This window comes from Microcaecilia unicolor, chromosome 5, assembly GCF_901765095.1.
Source record: "Microcaecilia unicolor chromosome 5, aMicUni1.1, whole genome shotgun sequence".
NCBI classification, from domain to species: domain Eukaryota; kingdom Metazoa; phylum Chordata; class Amphibia; order Gymnophiona; family Siphonopidae; genus Microcaecilia; species Microcaecilia unicolor.
Window position 1 is genome coordinate 73,861,644 of NC_044035.1, and position 19,607 is coordinate 73,881,250.

General features: G+C 41.6%; 1 protein-coding gene across 1 annotated transcript in view; it reads left to right on the forward strand.

Annotated features, from left to right (window-relative positions):
- Positions 1-19,607, forward strand: part of ADGRA1 (adhesion G protein-coupled receptor A1) — an 816,325-nt gene that overhangs the window by 291,942 nt on the left and 504,776 nt on the right. Inside the window, exons 5-6 of the mRNA XM_030202995.1 lie at positions 13,009-13,080; positions 17,188-17,351. Coding sequence (XP_030058855.1) covers positions 13,009-13,080; positions 17,188-17,351 — 236 coding nt within the window. The remainder of the gene's footprint in view (positions 1-13,008; positions 13,081-17,187; positions 17,352-19,607) is intronic.

Below are 19,607 nucleotides of genomic sequence, written 5' to 3' on the forward strand. Positions count from 1 at the left end.
TGCACCAATATTTTTAATAGTGCATGGCCATTTATGACTTCCATTTAAAATAATGGAAATTGCGGCCGCAGTAACAAGTGATCTCGGCATGCGGCAATTTCACATGCCCACACTACCGCATGCCACATTTTAACCACAGCTTTGTAAAAGGATCCGTTAATATTGCACCAATTATTACAGAACCCAAACCTTTCAGATTTAGGAAATTTCAGTTGATCTGCAGAAAATGCTTTAGAGACCTGCTGCCATCCCAGGGCAGGGAGCTCTGGCATTTAATATTAAACTCAAATAGCTACTTTAAATTAAACAGAATACTAAATAATTTTCATATCTCTTTTGAGAAGCACAGCTGCTATGTCTGTCCTCTATAGCCATAATCTAAAAAGTAGCTAGAGAAACAAAGGATCCAATATTCAAAATTATTTAAGTTTCAAGTTAATTCAGACTTAATATACTGTTTTACAGTAATGTTATCAAAGCAGTTCACGTCCAATTTCAAAAATAATAAATAAAGCAAGGAAAAGAACTACAATAATCTAGAAGAAAAAGGAGCACGAGAGTCTCCTGCCCAGTTAAATCATGCTGACCAGGTCAGGAGAGGATATTCAGGTGCTTTTAGGGCACCTTTTACCAAGCTGGCAGTGGCGTTGGCTCGTGTTTTACACATGTGCCGAGGCCTCCTTTTACCGCAGCTGGTAAAAAGGGAAGTCTCGCTTTCCTAAAGGAAATGGCCGCACGGCAAGTGCTTTACTTGCTGCGTGGCCATTTCAGGGGGGAGGGGGAGCCCTTACTGCCACCCATTGAGGTGGTGGTAAGGGCTCCCACATTAACCCGATGGTAACCATGTAGCGCATGGCACTGCCCGATTACTACCGAGTACACTCCGGCGCTTCAAAAATAAATACATTTTTGTAGCACCTGACGAGCTGCTGCGGTAGCCTGGCGGTACTTCCAGTATAGCAAGCAGTAAGCCTGCGTTGGGCTTATCGCCACTTAGTAAAAGTAAACTAGGTAGTGTTGCTGAATATCTTCTGTAACCAGCACGGCACTGTTCGGGCAGCCCCAGGGTGCTTGGGATCAGTTTAGGCAGAGCTGGGAGTTATGTGGTCACTATTGATATTCAATGACCGCTAAACAGCAGTAGATAAGAGCAGATAAGCAAGTATGTGCAGCTGTTAGTCTTTATCCCCGGGATTCTATACACGGCGCCTTAATTTCCTCACAGAAATCTAAGCATATTCTATAACAATGTGCATGACTTAATTGGTAAACTAGCTAATCAGCACTGTTTATTGGATGTTAACAAGCAATTATCAGCACTAATTGGCATTAAATCTCACACTATAAAGCCATGAGAAAAATACAACAAGGAAAATGTTCCATTCAATGTGGAAACTCAAAAGAGTAAAACCTTTCTTCCCAAGGGAAATATTCTGCAGCCTGGTACAATCAATGGTTCTATGCCAGCTAGATTACTGCAATGCAATCTATGCTGGATGCAAAGAACAAATCATCAAGAAACTCCAAACTGCCCAAAACCCAGAAGCCAGACTCATATTTGGAAAAACGAAATACGAAAGCGCCAAACCCCTAAGAGAAAAACTACACTGGCTCCCACTAAAAGAATGAATTGAGTTCAAAATCTGTATCCTGGTCCATGAAATCATTCATGGTGAGGCCCCGGTCTACATGTCAGACCTCATAGACTTATTTTTTTACATTTGTACCCCACACTTTCCCACTCATGGCAGGCTCAATGTGGTGGGTAATGGAGGGTTAAGTGACTTGCCCAGAGTCACAAGGAGCTGCTTGTGCTGGGAATTGAACTCAGTTCCTCAGTTCCCCAGGCCCAAAGTCCACCACCCTAACCACTAGGTCACTCCTCCACTCTTTACAAACCAGGAACACTAAAAGATCAGCACGTACATTTCTGAATCTCCACTACCCCAGCTGCAAAGGACTAAAATACAAATCAATATATGCATCCAGTTTCTCCTACATAAGCACGCAACTGTGGAATGCACTACCAAAAGCCACAAAAACAATAAACGACATAACTAATTTCCGAAAATTACTAAAAACCAACCTGTTCAAAAAGACATACCACAATGATCCATCCTAAATACCAGACAGCAAAACTCACACCAGAATTGGACAAAACCGAACTCTCTATACTTGACTGCCTAAGTTACTGTATCACAAATGAACTTTAACGCAATACCACTTTATTTCTCGTTACGAAAATGAATTCTCTATACTTGATTGCTTAATCTACTCTGTCACTCATGAACTTTAATGCAATACCACTTTGTATTTCTCATTCCGGAAATGGCGATCGCCATTACGGAACAATGTAAGCCACATTGAGCCTGCAAATAGGTGGGAAAATGTGGGATACAAATGCAACAAATAATAATAATAATTAATTAAGATTTACGTGCACAACTCGCTCAGTGTATTCTATAATGTGGTGTGCTTATATTCTAAGTTGAAAAAGGAGCATGGCCATGGGTTGGGCGAGGGTATTTCAAAAAGCTATGTGCCTAAATTAGGCATCAGGATTCACACCAAGTAAAGCATGGCGTAAATGGCCAAGACTAAATTTAGTTGCGTGGAAAGGTGCTCGGTGTATTCTATATACCGCACAGAAATTTAAGCCTGCTCTATAAAATATTGGCATACTTTAGAGAATATGCCTAGGCATATTTTTTTCCACGTGGAATTTTCAGGTGCCATATATATAGAATCTAGCCCTATCTAAGCAGTTTACATTTTTCTCTAATATGGGGAGGGAAGTAAACATACAGAGCACCAAAGAACAATGCAGCTTTATATGTGAGAGAAGAAAGAAGAAGGCAAGGATATACAGACTAATTATGTATATGGTGCTCAAAATTGTGCACACAAATATCAACATGACCTAATTTGCATGTATAATTTAATTGATTAATGAGCTAATTAGCACCAATAATTGGGCACTAATAATCAATTATCAGTGCTAATTGGCATTAATTGAAATTTGTGTGCACATCTTTAGGTGCTGGGGTTCACATATAAATGTTATGCACAGATCTGAAAAGAGGGTGCGGTCATGGGAGGGGTATGGGTGGATCGGGGGTAATCCTGGAATTTACACGCAGTTTTATAGAGTAAGGGAGCTCCATGCATAATTTAAGCTTGAGAATTTGCACCAGGTTTTACTTGATGTGAATCCTCGCACCCAAAATAGATGTAGATCCTGTCACTGATTACAGAATAGCACTTACCGCTAATTGTTCTCAGCGCCCAAATTTGGGTGCCATTTATAAACCGGAGTCCATTTAAGGTAGGAAAGTCACGAAAAGAAGTTTAAAAGTGTTTTATTCTTTATTCAGTTGCAGGTCCAGCCAAATATGGAACGGAAAGGCAAGACCAAAGAATATTTTATTCAATGCAGTTAGGAAGGCTACAGAGAAATAAAAAGCTTTAAGCAATGATTTCAATTTGTCAATTGAAGGGTCTTAATCTGAGGCAAAGGGGAAGGCTGAGCAGAGACATGTTATTGAATCCAGCACTATAGTTTAATTCCATGGAAGCAGGTTTACTTCTTTTGTATTAGTGATATCTTTCAGGTATATGATTATTTCTATCAGAGGCAGAATTTAGACTTGACTTTCCTTTTGTTGATGCAGGCCAGCAGCATGCACAAAGTTTAATGGCAAGGAGGTCTCAGTGCACAAAGAAAGGCAGGAGCAAAATGTTAATACTTCCTTCAATGAAAATGCCATACATGAAACTATTCTTAGAGGGACTGGATGCTAGAAAGCATTCTTTTTTTTTTATTTAAAAGCCTTGAGCAAGCACTGCAAATTGTACCATCTGAATTATGCACTGCAAATACTAATGTAAAGAGAATGGAGTGATGTTGGCTGGGGACCTTGACATTGTCAGTTATCTGCCAAGGGCAGGTTTAACAACAAACAAAGTTTTTTTTCAAACTTTCATGGAGACACTTTGATCCTCATAGTTCATGTTCCACATTTACCATGAATGGATCAAGACACATGCTTTTAGATATTGATAACTTTCAAATTTTTTATATGAAACCATACTAAGGCCCTGTTACAAAGGCTCGTGGGGGGCCTACACGTGTGCAGCACACATCAAATTGGAATTACCGCCCGGCTAGCGCATGTGCCTGGCGGTAATTCAGAATTTGCCACGCGCCGAATATAATTTTCTATTTTCTACCGCGGGGGCGTTCCCGACGGTAATCGGCAGTTGGTGCGCGCTGGATGGTTATCGCACAGGTAACGAGTGAGCCCTTACCGCTAAGTCAGTGGGTGGCGTTAAGAGCTCAGGCCATATATAGACACGCGCTGGTTTTAATTTTGCCACACATCCATTTCCCGGCCCCAAAAAACACACCTTTTTTCCAGATGTGATGGAAAAATGATCCAGTGCGCATTCAGTACACATGCCCACACTACTACAGGCCAGGGGCGTATCTGCGTGGGGCCACAGGGGCCTGGGCCCCCGCAGATTTCGCCCTGGACCCCCCCTATCACAGACCCTCTCCACCTCCCCCTCCCTCCCGCCCGCCCGCCACCAACCCGTCGCCGATCTTTGCTGGCGGGGGACCCCAAGCCCCCGCCAGCCGAAGTCCTCTCTTCCGTGCAGGATGCAAGTTTCAACGCTTCCTGTTCTTCTGAGTCTGACGTCCTGCACGTACAACGTGCAGAACGTCAGACTCAGAATTTGGAATTCAGTCTGACGTCCTGCGCGTTGTACATGCAGGACGTCAGACTCAGAAGAACAGGAAGCGTTGAAACTTGCAGCGGCGCAGCCTGCATGGAAGAGAGGACCTCGGCTGGCGGGGGGTTGGGGTCCCCCGCCAGCAAAGGTAAGTGACAGCAGCGGGGGAGGGTGTCATTGGTGGCGAGGGGGGGGTCCGGAAATGGCGGGGGGGGGGGGGATCGGTGGCGCCGGGGGGGGCTAAAATGTGCCCCCTCCCTCTGGCTCTGGCCCCCCCCTACCGCCTGAGTCCAGATACGCCCCTGCTACAGGCCACTTTTTGGTGCATCTTTGTAAAAGGACCCCTAAGAATGTGAGATTCTAGGTTTGTTTCCTTTAAATCCAAGCTTACACTAGTGGAAGTGATCTTCAGTACAGAGGCGAAAAACTCATCACAAACAAAAATCCCAACGCTTGCAAAGCACTTATTTTAATCTTTCACTTTTTTTTATTACAAATCTACTTGTATGAAAATAAAAAAAAAAGTAATGAAAGATTGAAACAAGCACTTTGCAAGCACTGGGATTTTTGTTTGAGATTAGGTTTGTTTCCTTGGCTCTTCAAAGCCATATAACTGGTGTATTTAAAATAGCACTTTTGCACATTGATACAAAGTATCATGACACAATAAAATGTGACCCTATGAGTATTTTGCCTAAATACTTTCACTTTTCTTCTTGTGATACTGCATGTCTACTTGGCCTGTCCCAAAAGACAGAATTTTACTGTCTTTGATTCACTGATGTAAATTCAGAGGGCTTCTGGCAGTTCTGTAGATTGGTACATTTTTCTCTTTAAAAACTTACACTGTAGCTGATTTAAAATCTCGTTTTTAAATGCTACACTGATTTTAAATGGACAAATCTAGTGAGGATCTTGCCTGACAACTAGAAATGGCCACCTCTGGATTGCAAGCCTGGTGCGCTAACCACTAGGCCACTCCTGTCAAGCCTCTTAAGACTTGTTATCTGTAAAATCTCAATATCTTGAAGTATAACCTTGGCACACCAGCACACACCTGAAGTCTCTTCATTTTCTGAAGTTTCCTTTATTGAATAAACACAGATAATTTACTCACAGTCAGATGTTCAGAAGTGTTGCCTCAGGGTACAGAGACTCCATAATTTTGAGAGCTGTATCAGTGGTTGGAGGTAGAAATCTGAAGAGAGGCAGCTTTATTGCAGAGGTGAGAAAATTGTTGAACAAGTAGAAGTATATTCCTATGGGTGTCTCTAGCGTTAGAGTACACTAATTTTTAGCACATGCTAAGAACGCTAGAGCGCCTTAGTATACAGGTCCCAAAGTGAATGGGCTGTGTTGGAAGTGCCACAATGTCAGCAACTAGTGTGGCTTTGTAATCAGGGGCCTAAGTACTAAAGTAAACCTTGTTACATAGAATGTAGAGATCAGAATTGTAATTTCCAACAAATAAACCTTACCACAGACATGTGGTATAATAATATCCAAAAGAAATAATTGCATGAAATATTTCAATACAAATACATACGTAAAATCTGGAATATCAATACCTTCTTAGACCCTATATAATAACAGGGACAGAATATGAAGTAAGATCACAATAGAGAGACAGTGCTAACAAGAAAATAATAGAACAGAAAGGTTTAACATGTTATGGCTACTACATTTCACTGCTCTGGATAATTATCAGAAATCACTGCATCAGTTACTCTTAGGGATCCTTTTACTAAGGTGCGCTGAAAAGTGGCCTGTGCTGGTGTAGACGTATATATTGGATGCGCGCAGGTTCATTTTTCAGCAAACTTGCAAAAAATGCCTTTTTTTCTGAAAATGGACGTGCGGCAAAATGAAAATTGGCGCATGTCCATTTTGGGCCTGAGAGCTTACCACCACCCATTGACTTAGCAGTAAGGTCTCACATGTTAACCGGGCAGTAATCATCAGCGCATGTACAGTGCCAATTGCCGCCTGGTTAGCACTGGCTTACTGGCCGCGTATACAAAATGAAATTACTGCAGGGGCCATGCAGTAGCCATGTCGTAGTTCCAAATTGGTGCATGTTGGGCCTGCATAGTCGCCTACGCGGCTTAGTAAAAGGGTCCCTTACTTTGCAAAAAATATATATATTTTCTTTAACTGTTCAGTGGCAAAGAAAAGATAATGGGTAATACTTTAACCACACATTTGCAGGGATAGCAAAGTGCAAAAAGCCCTAAGAGCTTCAGTCTCTTGATGTAATGATAGATCAACTTCTTTTGCTGTTGTGCCTCTTTAGTAACATCTGGAAATACACAAATTTTCTGGCCTAGGAACAAAATCTGAGAGCAACAAAAGCACAACTTCATAATCATATTGACATCCTGAGAGAGAGGCAGTAGTAGTCCTAGTCCTCCTTCTGGGCAAATAATAAATATTACTACATGGTAGTATTCTGGACTCAGAAAGTTTCAACTCTTCAATCAAGTATTTCTTAAATGTCTCTTACATGGATAAGCCCACAGGCTTTGGGAAATTCAAAAATCTTAAATTAAGGCCTCTACGTCCATTCTCTAGTTGTTCTAAGTGCCAGTGTGCTAATATTTTATCCTTATTAAGTTTAATCTGGACTTGTTTAATATCGTCCAAAAAAAAAAGCCACTTTATGTTTTGAAGATGTACATGTTTAGCTGAATATGTAAATGTACAATGTTGGACATGTGTTGTTTTACGTTTTGTCACCAATAAAAATGTTGAACTATAAAAAAAGAAAGCCACTTTATTTTCTATCCCAGCCAGATAAATATTCTGATTTTGGTCCAACTTCTCAGTTGTACTCTTAAGTGCAGTAATATCCTTTGTTGTAATTTGAAACAATTCATACATATTACCAATGCAGTCCAAATTGTTTCCAATGTACAATAATCTCAGGAAGCCTTGACAAGGGAGTAAGGGGAACCATAGGTACAGACAACCTCTCACTTGTAAGCAGTACCTCAAATGCCAAATCCCCAACTCTATTCTCTGCTATGTTTTTACCAGTCACCTGCATGCTCCCTTCACTCTGGGACATTCCTTCGACCTCTTCCTGCCAGTTCTCCATGATACACCTCTCTGCCCTCCAACTTCTGCATCCATCTTAGGAGACACCGACATTCGCACTGCATCATGGAATCCATCAGGTCTCCTGTCACGAGGAGCATGGGAAAGGATGTAAAAGATATTGCTTGCTGAATGATGCTGAGTCTGCCTTTCCCAGCACCAGAGCCAAAGAATTCAAGGGAGACTTTTTTTGAGGCTAAGCCTGGAGATATGAGACAATTTGTGATTGCCCCAGAGTGGGAGAGAAAGCCACAATTGGCCCTAAAGATAGCTCCTACTGTTGGAAGGCATAGGGAAAAAGAGAGAAACATGTGAGGTAACCAGCAGTGATCACTTCTCAGTTCCAGGTAAATACTTCTATCATACTCCACTGTTCCGGAGCAGGTCCTAAAAAGGCTCCAAACTGTACAAAACATCTACTCAATTTATTTTTAAAGTACCCTGTTTTGAGTGAGTCACTCCTTTATTAATTAGATTACATTGGCTCCCCATTACTACTACTACTACTACTACTACTTATCATTTCTATAGCGCTACAAGGCATACGCAGCACTGTACACCATACACAAAAAGACAGTCCCTGCTCAAAGAGCTTACAATCTAGATGACAGGTAAACAGACAGAACAATTAAGGGTAAGGGAATAAAGAGGTGAGTAGTGATTAGGAGTCAAAAGCAGTGGTAAAGAGGTGGGCTTTAAGTTAAAGCCAGGATCTTATTCAAGGTATGTACCTTTATATTCCAGATATTGCATGGACTGGCTCTAGATTATATGAACTAGTTAATATAAATATCTTCACATAAAGCCTTTTTGGAACCAGGGACCCTCTCATACTTCATCCACCAAATTTAAAAAAAGTGGTATATAAATCAGTACTTTCTGCTGATTTCACCTATTTTGGAACCAAATGTTGTAACTCTCTCCCAAAATCTATAAGAATCATCTTACAATTCTGAAAATTGTTAAAAACTCATTTCTTCACCAGTTCATTCCAGAATTCATTACATTAGTTAATATAACAATAACCAGTTGATAAACTTGTCTCTTTTCTATATTGCAAATCTATCAATATGTATAATACTTGTAATTTATTTGCTAATCTGTTGCTCTCGGCCACTTCATCATACTACTGTAAGCCACATTGAACTCGAGCTTGTTTTTGGAATAACGTAGGATGTAAATGTTATAAATAAAAAATAAATATTTTTTTTAAAGTAACTTGCAAGAGTGGACATATATTTGCTGACACATGCAGCAGGAGCAGCCATTTTGCAAACACATATTCACATACCCAGCATCTTCTATGTGGGTTTGTCAGCACTTACACATGGAAATGACAATTTTATAATGTCCATATGGAAGTGGTACCGCTTACACAAGTAACTGTCCCGTTTTACAAGTCTGCATGCATAAATGCCACCAATTAGGCAGTGAGGCTGCAATTTTAATTTGATTTTGGAGGAGCAAATAAACTATACGGGAATTTAACATATTTATAAATAGCCTGGAAATGGAACAATGAGTGAGGTGAACAATTTCCAGATGACACAAAACTGTACAAAGCTGCAAAATTGCAAGTGGACTGAGTGAAATTCCAGGAGGACTTTGGGAGATAGAAAGACTGGGCGTTCAACTTTAATGTGGACAAGTGAATAGTAATGCATATTGGGAAAAATAATCCATATTATAGTTATATGATAATGCTAGGTTCCACATTAGGAGTCATGAAAACTATGTTAAAATCTTCTGCTCCGTGTGTGATGATAGCCAAAAAAGCAAACAGAATGTTAGAAATTATTAGGAAAGGAATAAAGAATACATCAAAGAATATCATAATGCTTCTGTATTGTTCCGTGGTGAGACCGCACCTCAAGTATTGTGTGCAACTCTGGTTGCCACACCTCAAAGTAGATATAGCAGAACTGGTAAAGGTATAGAGAAGGGTAACCAAAATGATTAAGGGGAAGGGAAGAGTCTAATATGTGGAAAGGCTAAAGAGGTTAGGGCTCTTCAGCATGGAGAGGAGATGGCTGAAGGGAGACATAGGTCTATAAAATCTTGAAAGAAGTGGAACTGGTAAACATGAATCAATTGCTATTTCGAAAAGTACAAAGACTAGGGGATACTCCATAAAGTTACATAGAGGGGCATAATCGAATGGTGCCGGCCATCTTTATGGGCGGCCATCTCTGGCACCGGCACTGCAAGCGGGCGGAGCCAACCGTATTTTCGAAAAAGATGGACAGCCATCTTTTTCTTCGCTAATACGGTTGGGCCCAGCCAAATGTCAGAGTTCGCCGGGTTTGAGATGGCCTACATTGATTTTCAGCCATAATGGAAAAAAATGCTGGCGATCTCAAACCCGGCAAAATGCAAGGCATTTGGTCATGGGAGGAGCCAGCATTTGTAGTGCACTGCCCCCCTGACATGCCAAGACACCAACTGGGCACCCTAGGGGGCACTTCTAAAAATTAAAAAAAAATAAAAATAGCTCCCAGGTGCATAGCTCCCTTCCCTTGGTTGTTTAGCCCCCCAAATCCCCCACAAAACCCACTCCCCACAACTCTACACCATTACCATAGCCCTAAGGGGTGAAGGGGGCACCTAGATGTGGGCACAGTGGGTTTTGGGGGGTTTGGAGGGCTCAACATATACCACCACAAGTGTAACAGGTAGGGGGGGGGGGGCCTGGGTCCACCTGTCTGAAGTGCACTGCACCCACTAAAAACTGCTCCAGGGACTTGCTTACTGCTATCAGGGAGCTGGGTATGACATTTGAGGCTGGCATAGAGGCTGGCAAAAAAGTTTTTTTGTTGTTTTTTTTTTTGGTGGGAGGGGGTTGGTGACCACTGGGGGAGTAAGGGGAGGTCATCCCCGATTCCCTCCGGTGGTCATTTTGTCAGTTGGGGCTCCTTTCTGAAGCTTGATCGTGACAAAAAAGGGACCAAGTAAAGCCGGTGAAATGCTAGTCAAGCCTGGCTTTTTTTTTCCATTATCAGGTGAAGCCAGCCATCTTGTGAGCATGCCTCCATCCCACCCCCGTCCTGCCTTCACTACCCTACCGACACACCCCCTTAACGTTTCGCCATCTCTGTGATGGAAAGCAGTTGAACCCAGCCAAAATCAGCTTTCGATAATACCGATTTCGCCGGGTTCAGGAGATCGCTGGCCATCTCCCGATTTGTGTAGGAAGATGGCTGGCGATAACTTTTGAAAATGAGCAGAGCAAGTGGTAAAAGCAGTTAATGTAAATGGGTTTAAAAAAAACTATATAGACAAATTCATGGAGGAATATCCATAAACCGTTATTAAGTTAGAACTAGGAAAAGCCAATCCTTGAGATATCCCATAAGTGGAATAGAATCTTGACACTTTTTGGGACTCTGCCAGGTATTTATAACCTGGACTGGCAGTTGTTAGAAATAGGATATTGAGCTAGATGGACTAACCAATGACATCCATTCTAATTCAGCATTTAAGCTAAATGGATTCAATGAATTAAGCCTATATATCCAGTTCTGCTTATTATAATTCAAAACTGTATCACAATTACCACCCTCCCACCCTCCTTACACTATCAGGCTTATTTTCGAAAGAGAAGGGCGCCCATCTTTCGACACAAATTGGGAGATGGACGTCCTTCTCCCAGGGTCACCCAAATCCTCATAATCGAAAACTGCTTTCCATTGCGAGGACGACCAAAGTTCCCAGGGGTGTATCGGAGGCGTAGCGAAGGCAGGATTTGGGCATCCTGCGAGGATGTCCCCAGGAAAACTTGGGCGTCCCTTTCAATTATGCCCCTCTATGTCAATAACTCTCCATACAATATCTGTGACTTGATGTTGAAAATCTGCCCAGTGTTGCATTAAAGGGGTTTGAATGTTCCTGGTAAAAATATGAGATTTATGTTCATTTAACTGGAGCCGCACAGGATGACTACTGCGGCCCACATATACTTACCTTCCTGAAATCTTTGTGTGGTGGATCTCCACATGTAAATAGAGGCTTTCTGAAATGTGTCATTGTCAAGTTATAGGTGAGGTGACTCTTATACTCTTTTTCTAAACAAAAGACCTTAGGGGTGGGACAAGAAATGTGAGTGACTATAATAGTCACACTTTTGCCTTCAGATGTATCCATTGATTTGTGCACAGTAGGACTATGTTGCTGAATATACAAGGAAAGTGATATAACGATAAGAGTCCTTATGTTTGACAGATGAGTTGTCCATGTCCTTAAGCTTGATGGCTAGTCTGGAAGGAGCATGTGAGATTTTAAGATCATAATATAAATACAGGGGTTGAAGGTTGTTTGGTGTATTTAACATAATGTTATGGTATTAGTGTTCCATGAATTCTGTCTCTTCATGGAAAGGACAGTTGCAAGTGAAGAATGCAGAATAAAGATTGCATATGAAGTGAAGGAGTGGCCTAGTGGTTAGAGCACCACTCTTGCAACCCAGAAGTGGCCGGTTCAAATTCCACTGCTGCTCCTTGTGGTCTTGGGCAAGTCACTTAACCCTCCATTGCCTCAGGTACAAACTTAGATTGTGAGCCCTCCTGGGACAGAGAAATATCCAGAGTACCTGAATGTAACTCACCTCGAGCTACTACTGAAAAAGATGTGAGCAAAATCTAAATAAATAAAATATATTGGACAAACTATGGTGGGGTTGCATTTGGACACATTAACCTTGCATGACAGCAGTTCACCAGTGGTAATTCTGTATTTTAATGTGGTACAGCAAGTATGTAAATCACATATGACATGACATAACATTTACATGATTTAAGGAATGGGTGAAATATGAATTTTCCATTAGGTCTTACTGATAATGGTCCTCTTACCTTTTGTTGCAGGGCAATAACTGTTTTCTTTGACATACAATATCTCTGCAGTTCACAGTCAAGTAAAGTTGGCACGGGCAGTTTGTAATAAAAATGTCTATTCAGAAGTGAAGTAATTCTTTGTACCCTATGTTTTATTTATTTAGTTCAAAATTGTAACAGCCAACAATCCTATTTCCTCCACTGAAGAATGGATTCTTGGCAGATTGTGGTACCTTTTCTTGGATAAATATAAGAAGGAAAAATGATGCTCATGAAAGTAGAGATTGTATAAGTTGTTTCTTCAGATGTCTTCCATTGTTCATTTCGTGATGGCTTTTTTGTATTTCAGGAATTTATCAGGGAATATTTTTTCAACTCTAGTGCCTGGACTTTTTTCTGAGCTCGTGTTTCTTAAAGTTGTGTAAGTAGAACACATATAAAGTTTTATACAGCAATTGTTTCCATATGTAAGTGATTATAATTTAGTATAATTAATGTTTTTGTGAGAAAGCTGTTGTTTTTCCTCTTCCATAAAAATGATTTTTGGTTGCAAAAAAAAGAGCGGGAAGCTGTGTTGTGGGCTTGTGATTTTCATGACCTTCCAAACACCCCTCCTATCAGACGTAGAAAGTTTGCAGAATTTGTATTTTGATGAATGATGTCCAGTTATAAGAATGTTTGTATTCATCTAGCTTGTTTCTCACAAACAAGATCACAATCCCCCAAATTCTATAGAAGTCTCTAAAATTGTCTGCACAATTTAACTGAATGAGCCAATTAGCGCAGATAATTGAATGCTAGCAATCAATTGTCAGTGTTACATGGCATTAATTAAAAATTACAGGCATAAATTTAAGCAGCTGGATTCACATATTAGGGGGGAGATTCTATATATGGCTCTTAAAAAAATCAACGCTGAAATCAATGCTGACTAAGCGTATTCTTTAATCAGTGCCTAGATTTAGGCTCAGTATATAGAATATGTTTAGTTGATATATCAGTGCCTAAATCTATGTGCATCTATTTACACCAACTAAAACTTGGCTTAAATCCTTGCACATAGGTTTAGGCTAAAATATAAACTAACATATGCATCCAGCTTCTCCTACATAAGTACCCAACTATGGAATGCACTACCAGAAGCCACAAAAACAATACACGACATAACTAATTTCCAAAAACTACTAAAAAACCAACCTGTTCAATAAGGCATACCACAATGATCCATCCTAAACACCAGACAACAAAACTCATACCAGAACTGTACAAAACAGAACTCTCTATTCTGGACTGCTTAAATTATTCAACTACGATCGAACTTTAATATAATACGTTTTTATTCTTATTATGAAAATGATTTCTCTTTACTTGAATGCCTAATCCACTCTGGGGCTCATTTTCAAAGCACTTAGCCTCCCAAAGATCCATAGAAACCTATGGAACTTAGCCTCCCAAAGTGCTTTGAAAATATGCCTCTCTGTCACCTGCAATATAACTATGTATTTCTCATTCTGGAATTGGCAATCGCCATCACGGAACAATGTAAGCCACATTGAGCCTGCAAATAGGTGGGAAAATGTGGGATACAAATGCTACAAATAAATAAATAAATAGGCACACTGGGCCATATTCTATAACTATGCACAAATTTTTTGGAATGCCCATCAGCCGCCCATAACCATGACCCTTTTTGCCTGCACACATTAAAAGTTTGGTGCACTTCATTACAGAATACCCTTAGGGCTCCTTTTACTAAGCAGTGGTAGGCCCAATGTGGGCTTACTGCTCGCTATACAGGAAGTACCGCCGGGCTACTGCAGTAGCCCAGTGGTACTTCCCACATCTAACTCACCGTCATTTCTGGCGCTACAAAAATGTATTTATTTTTGTAGCGCTGAAGTGTACCCAGCAGTAATAGGGCAGTGCTGCACGCTGCCTGATTACCACCAGGTTAATGTGGGAGGCCTTACCGCCACCTCAATGGGTGGCGGTAAGGACTCCCCCCAAAAAATAGCCGCGCAGCAAGTGCTTTACTTGCCACATGGCCATTTCCTGAAGGAAGGTGAGACTTTCCTTTTACCAGCTGAGGTAAAAGGGGGCCTCATCGCGTGTATAAAACACGTGCCAGCGCCAGCCCCCTTTTGCTGCAGCTTGGTAAAATGGGCCCGTAGCGAGTCTTGTGTCTAACTTCTAATCAGTGCCATTTAGTGCTTGTTAAGTGCTGTTATCAGCACTTGTTAAGTTACGCAGAGAAAGGCAACGAAAATGATAAAGGGGATGGGACGACTTCCCTATGAGGAAAGGCTGAAGAGGCTGGGGCTCTTCAACTTGGAGAAAAGGCGGCAGAGGGGAGATATGGTAGAGGTCTATAAAATAATGAGTGGAGTTGAATGGGCAGATGTGAAGCGTCTGTTCACGCTTTCCAAAAATACTAGGACTAGGGGGCATGCGATGAAGCTACAATGTAGTAAATTTAAAACGAATCGGAGAAAATCTTTCTTCACTTAAAGTGTAATTCAACTCTGGAATTCGTTGCCAGAGAATGTGGTAAAGGCGGTTAGCTTAGCGGAGTTTTAAAAAGGTTTGGACGGCTTCCTAAAGGAAATGTCCATAGACCGTTATGAAATGGACTTGGGGGAAAATCCACTATTTCTGGGATAAGCAGTAGAAAATGTTTTATACATTTTTGGGATCTTGCCGGGTATTTGTGACCTGGAATGGCCACTGTTGGAAACAGGATGCTGGGATCGTTGGATCTTTGGTCTTTCCTAGTATGGCAATACTTATGTACTTATGTACGCACATTGTTATTGAATCTGAGCTGATTTCAGCATGGATCACTAGGCGTGCAATATAGAATCTGGGGGTATGTGCGGAGTCAAAAAGGGAGTGCAGCCATGGTAGCATTCCTTTAATTTACGTGAGCTGTTATAGAATAAAGGGCGTTCGTGATTTACAACAAGGTTTCGCTGGTATAAACGATCGTGCCTAAACGCAGTCACAGTTCCTAGCTTCAAACACTATTCTATAAAGAGTGCTAATTAAGGGGACCTTTTCCTAAGCTGCGATAAAAGGGGCCCTGTGCTAGTGGCAGTGGCTGTTTTTGCCATACACCAGGGCCCCTTTTACCACAGTGGGTGAAAATACCCAAAAATGAAATGGTTGTGTGGTAACTTCGCACTTACCATGTAGCCAGTTCAGTGGGAATCTCTTACCTCCATCCATTGAGGTGGCGGTAAGGTCTCCTGTGCTAACCTGGTGGGAACCGGACAGCGAGCGACACTGACCGATTACCACACTCTGTAACCCCTGAGGAAATATTTTTTCAATATTTCTGCTAGTGCCAGAAATGGCGCCTGCTGGGGTGGAACTATCGTCGGCATCTGCGTTGGGCTGGCGGCAACCCTTTAGTAAAAGGGCCCCTTTAAGTGTTGATATATAGAATAGAGCTAAGCGCTGTGTTTTGGCACTAATATTTAGGTGCCATTTAGAGAATTTAGTCCAGTGTGTCTTATAATTAATAATTATTGAATTCATACAACAGAGCAGAGCAGCCTAGGGGGCACAGCAGTGAACTTCACATACAAGGTCCAGGTACACATGTCACCATAACCCCCTCATATTGTATGGTGAGCCCTCCAGGAATAGCCAAAAATATATACTGTAACCAACTGTACACCACCACAATATCCCTAAAGCCTGCAGGTGTCACCTATATATAGGTACAGTAGGTATTTTGTGGTTTTTGGAGGGTTCATATTTTCCACCACAAGTGTACCAATTAGATTGGAGAATGGGCCCAGCTCCCCTTCTCTATAGTCCACTGCACCAGCCAGGGACCAGCTTGCTACTCTAAAAGGAATGGCCATTATATATGAAGTTGTCATAGAGCCTGGCATGTATTGTCACTTTTTACCTCTATAGAGAGTGGGGGGGGGGGGTCAGTGACCACTGGAGGATTATGGGGGAGGGGGTCATGCCTTTGTCTCTCCAGTGGTCACCTGGTCAGTTTGGGCAACTTTTTGGCACTTAGGGCCCTGTTTCCTAAGGTATGCTAACCATGTAGACGCCCATAGGAATATTATGGGGATCTACACGGTTAGCGCGCTCTACTGCTTACAGCGCGCTAAAAACGCTATTGCGCCTCTAGCATGGCCTAGTAAACAGGGCCTTTAGTCAGTATTGAAACAGGTCTAGCCTAAAACGTCCTAATTTTTACCCTGGATATTTTTACAATGTTCCATTATCACTGTTAAACATCTAAATCATAAGCCCGCCCTAGTCCCACCCAAAACATGCCTCCAACATGCCCCCTTGAGATTTGGACGAACTGCATATGAACTGCATAGAAAACCATCTTAAAAACTGGTTTTGCAATTTGGACTTTTTAGCAAAAAAAAAAAAAAAAATCCATCTGCTGCTTTGTGCCGCTTTTTGGATGTTTTTCTGTTTAGAAAATGAGCCCCTATATAGCTTAAGTCACTGAAAACCTGAGTTTTGATCATGAAGTCTCGTTTTTCTTCAATAGGCATTTCAACTCTGATTCACTTATATGTGACTGTAATCTGAAATGGGTCTTGCAGTGGGCTACAAATGCCTCTGTTCGAATAGAAGATGAAACCATATGTCTTTACCCCAGTGCTCTACATGGTGTGGCATTTTATATCCTGAATGAAAGCCAGCTGACATGTGGTGAGTTGCATGTTAATCTGAAATTAGGAATTGAATTAGATTTCCAAAAGAAAATGAAATGTATGAAATACCGTATTTCTTCCAGGAAAAGAATGTGCAGACCATCCTGCTTATTGTCAAACAAGAAGGCCGGCCATCTTCCGACACAAATCGGGAGATGGCTGGCCTTCTCCTAAAGCCGGCCAAATCAGTATAATTGAAAGGGGGCGTGACGGCAGTGTACCGAAGGCGGGACGGGGCATGGTTACCAGATGGCCGGTTTCGGCCGATAATGGGAAAAAGAAAGCATTTGGCTGACTTTACTTGGCCCCTTTTTGATCACGACCAAGGCTCAAAAATGGGTCTCAACTGACCAGATGACCACCGGAGGGAATGGGGGATGACCTCCCCTTACTTCCCCAGTGGTCACCAACCCCCCCCCCCCCCCACTCAAAACAAATATAAAATATAAAAACAATTTTTTGCCACCCTCTATGCCAGCCTCAAATGTCATACCCAGCTCCACCAATATGCAGGTCCCTGGAGCAGTTTTAGTGGATACTGCAGTGCACTTCAGGCAGGCAGACCCAGGCCCACCCCCCTACCTGTTACACTAGTGGTGGTAAATGGGAGCCCTCCAACCCCCCCCCCCCCCCAAAACCCACTGGGATCAATTTGTGAAGTCCACTGCAGTGCCCTCTAGGGTGCCCGGTTGGTGTCCTGGCATGTGAGGGGGACCAGTGCACTACAAATGCTAGCTCCTCCCACGACCAAATGCCTTGGATTTGGCTGGGTTTGAGATGGACGCCATTAGTTTCTATTATCGGCGAAAACCAATGGCAGCCATCTCTAACGCCAGCGATCTCTAAGGGCAGGCCAAATGTTGAGATTTGGCCGGCTTCGACCGTATTATCGAAACGAAAGTTGGCTGGCCATCTTGTTTCGATAATGCAGTCAGGTACGCTGCTTGACGGGGCCAGCGTTAGAGATGGCCGCCCTTATAGATGGCCGGCCCCATTCGATTATGGCCTTCCATACCTTCTTCACGGAGATAGATGATAGAGATATGCGGTAACTGGTGCTAGAAGAAATGGTGGAATTATTTAGGGGTCCTTTTACAAAGGCACGCTGAAAAATGGCTTGTGGTAGTGTAGGCGTGGGTTTTGGGCACACGCCGATCCATTTTTTAGCGCACCTGTAAAAAAAGGTCTCTTTTTTTATTGACAAAAATGGACATGCGGCAAAAATCAAAATTGCCGCACATCCATTTTGGGTCTGAGACCTTACCGCCAGCCATTGACGTAGCGGTAAAGTTCTGAGCGCTAATGATCTACGCGTGCCAAATGCCACTTGGTGCGTGTCCATTACATGTGCCAAAAAATAAAAAATATTTTCAGACGCTGGTAGCGGACATGTGCCAAAATTGAATTTACCACAAGGGCCATGCGGTAACTCCAATTTGGCGAGCGTTCGGAGCACGTAAGTGTCTACGCGGCTTAGTAAAAGGGCCCCTTAATGAAAATAAAATTGATTTGCTAAACTAGCTGTGATCTACATACACATATGCCAGGAAATCAAAAATCTAGAGACCATAGACCGCATATACTCTTCATTATGGAGTTACGTTTTAAACGTTTTCTAGTAAACGTTTTTTTCGCCATTTGAACATATTATCGAAAATGCTCTTTTTATTATATTACTCATTCTTATTTGTTATAGTTTATTTTAAGAAAGATTGATAATGATCTGAAAATATAAGTACTGCAGATATCAATATCATATGTTTGTTTGCTCTTCCCTACAATATGTTAACATTTTTCCTCCAGTCTTTAAGCTCAGAGCTGGATGAAAATTCAAAAGCTGGAGCCAAAACTGTTCAGAAGAATCACTTTTTTCCTTTATGGAAAACCATTGCAAAGCCAAACATACAATATCAACCACTAACCCTTGGCATACAAGGCTCATCCTTAGCCTTTCTCAGCATGTAGTTGTTCAACACTCAACAGACTTAATTATATTTTTTGCTTGTTGGACGGTTCTCTTGAAACTTAAATATGTGGGAAAAACCAAAGGGTACTGCAAAAAAATCCAGTGAAAAAAGAAAATACACAGTGATTTTAGATACTAAAGAAATGCTTCAATACATATTTCTTTTTTAGGGATTATATTCTGTCATGATTTAAGTACATGCTTGTATATGCAATAATTAAGGGCTTAACTATGAGGAAATATATCATTTTCACCAGAAATGTGCATTACATCTATCAAAAACTTTTA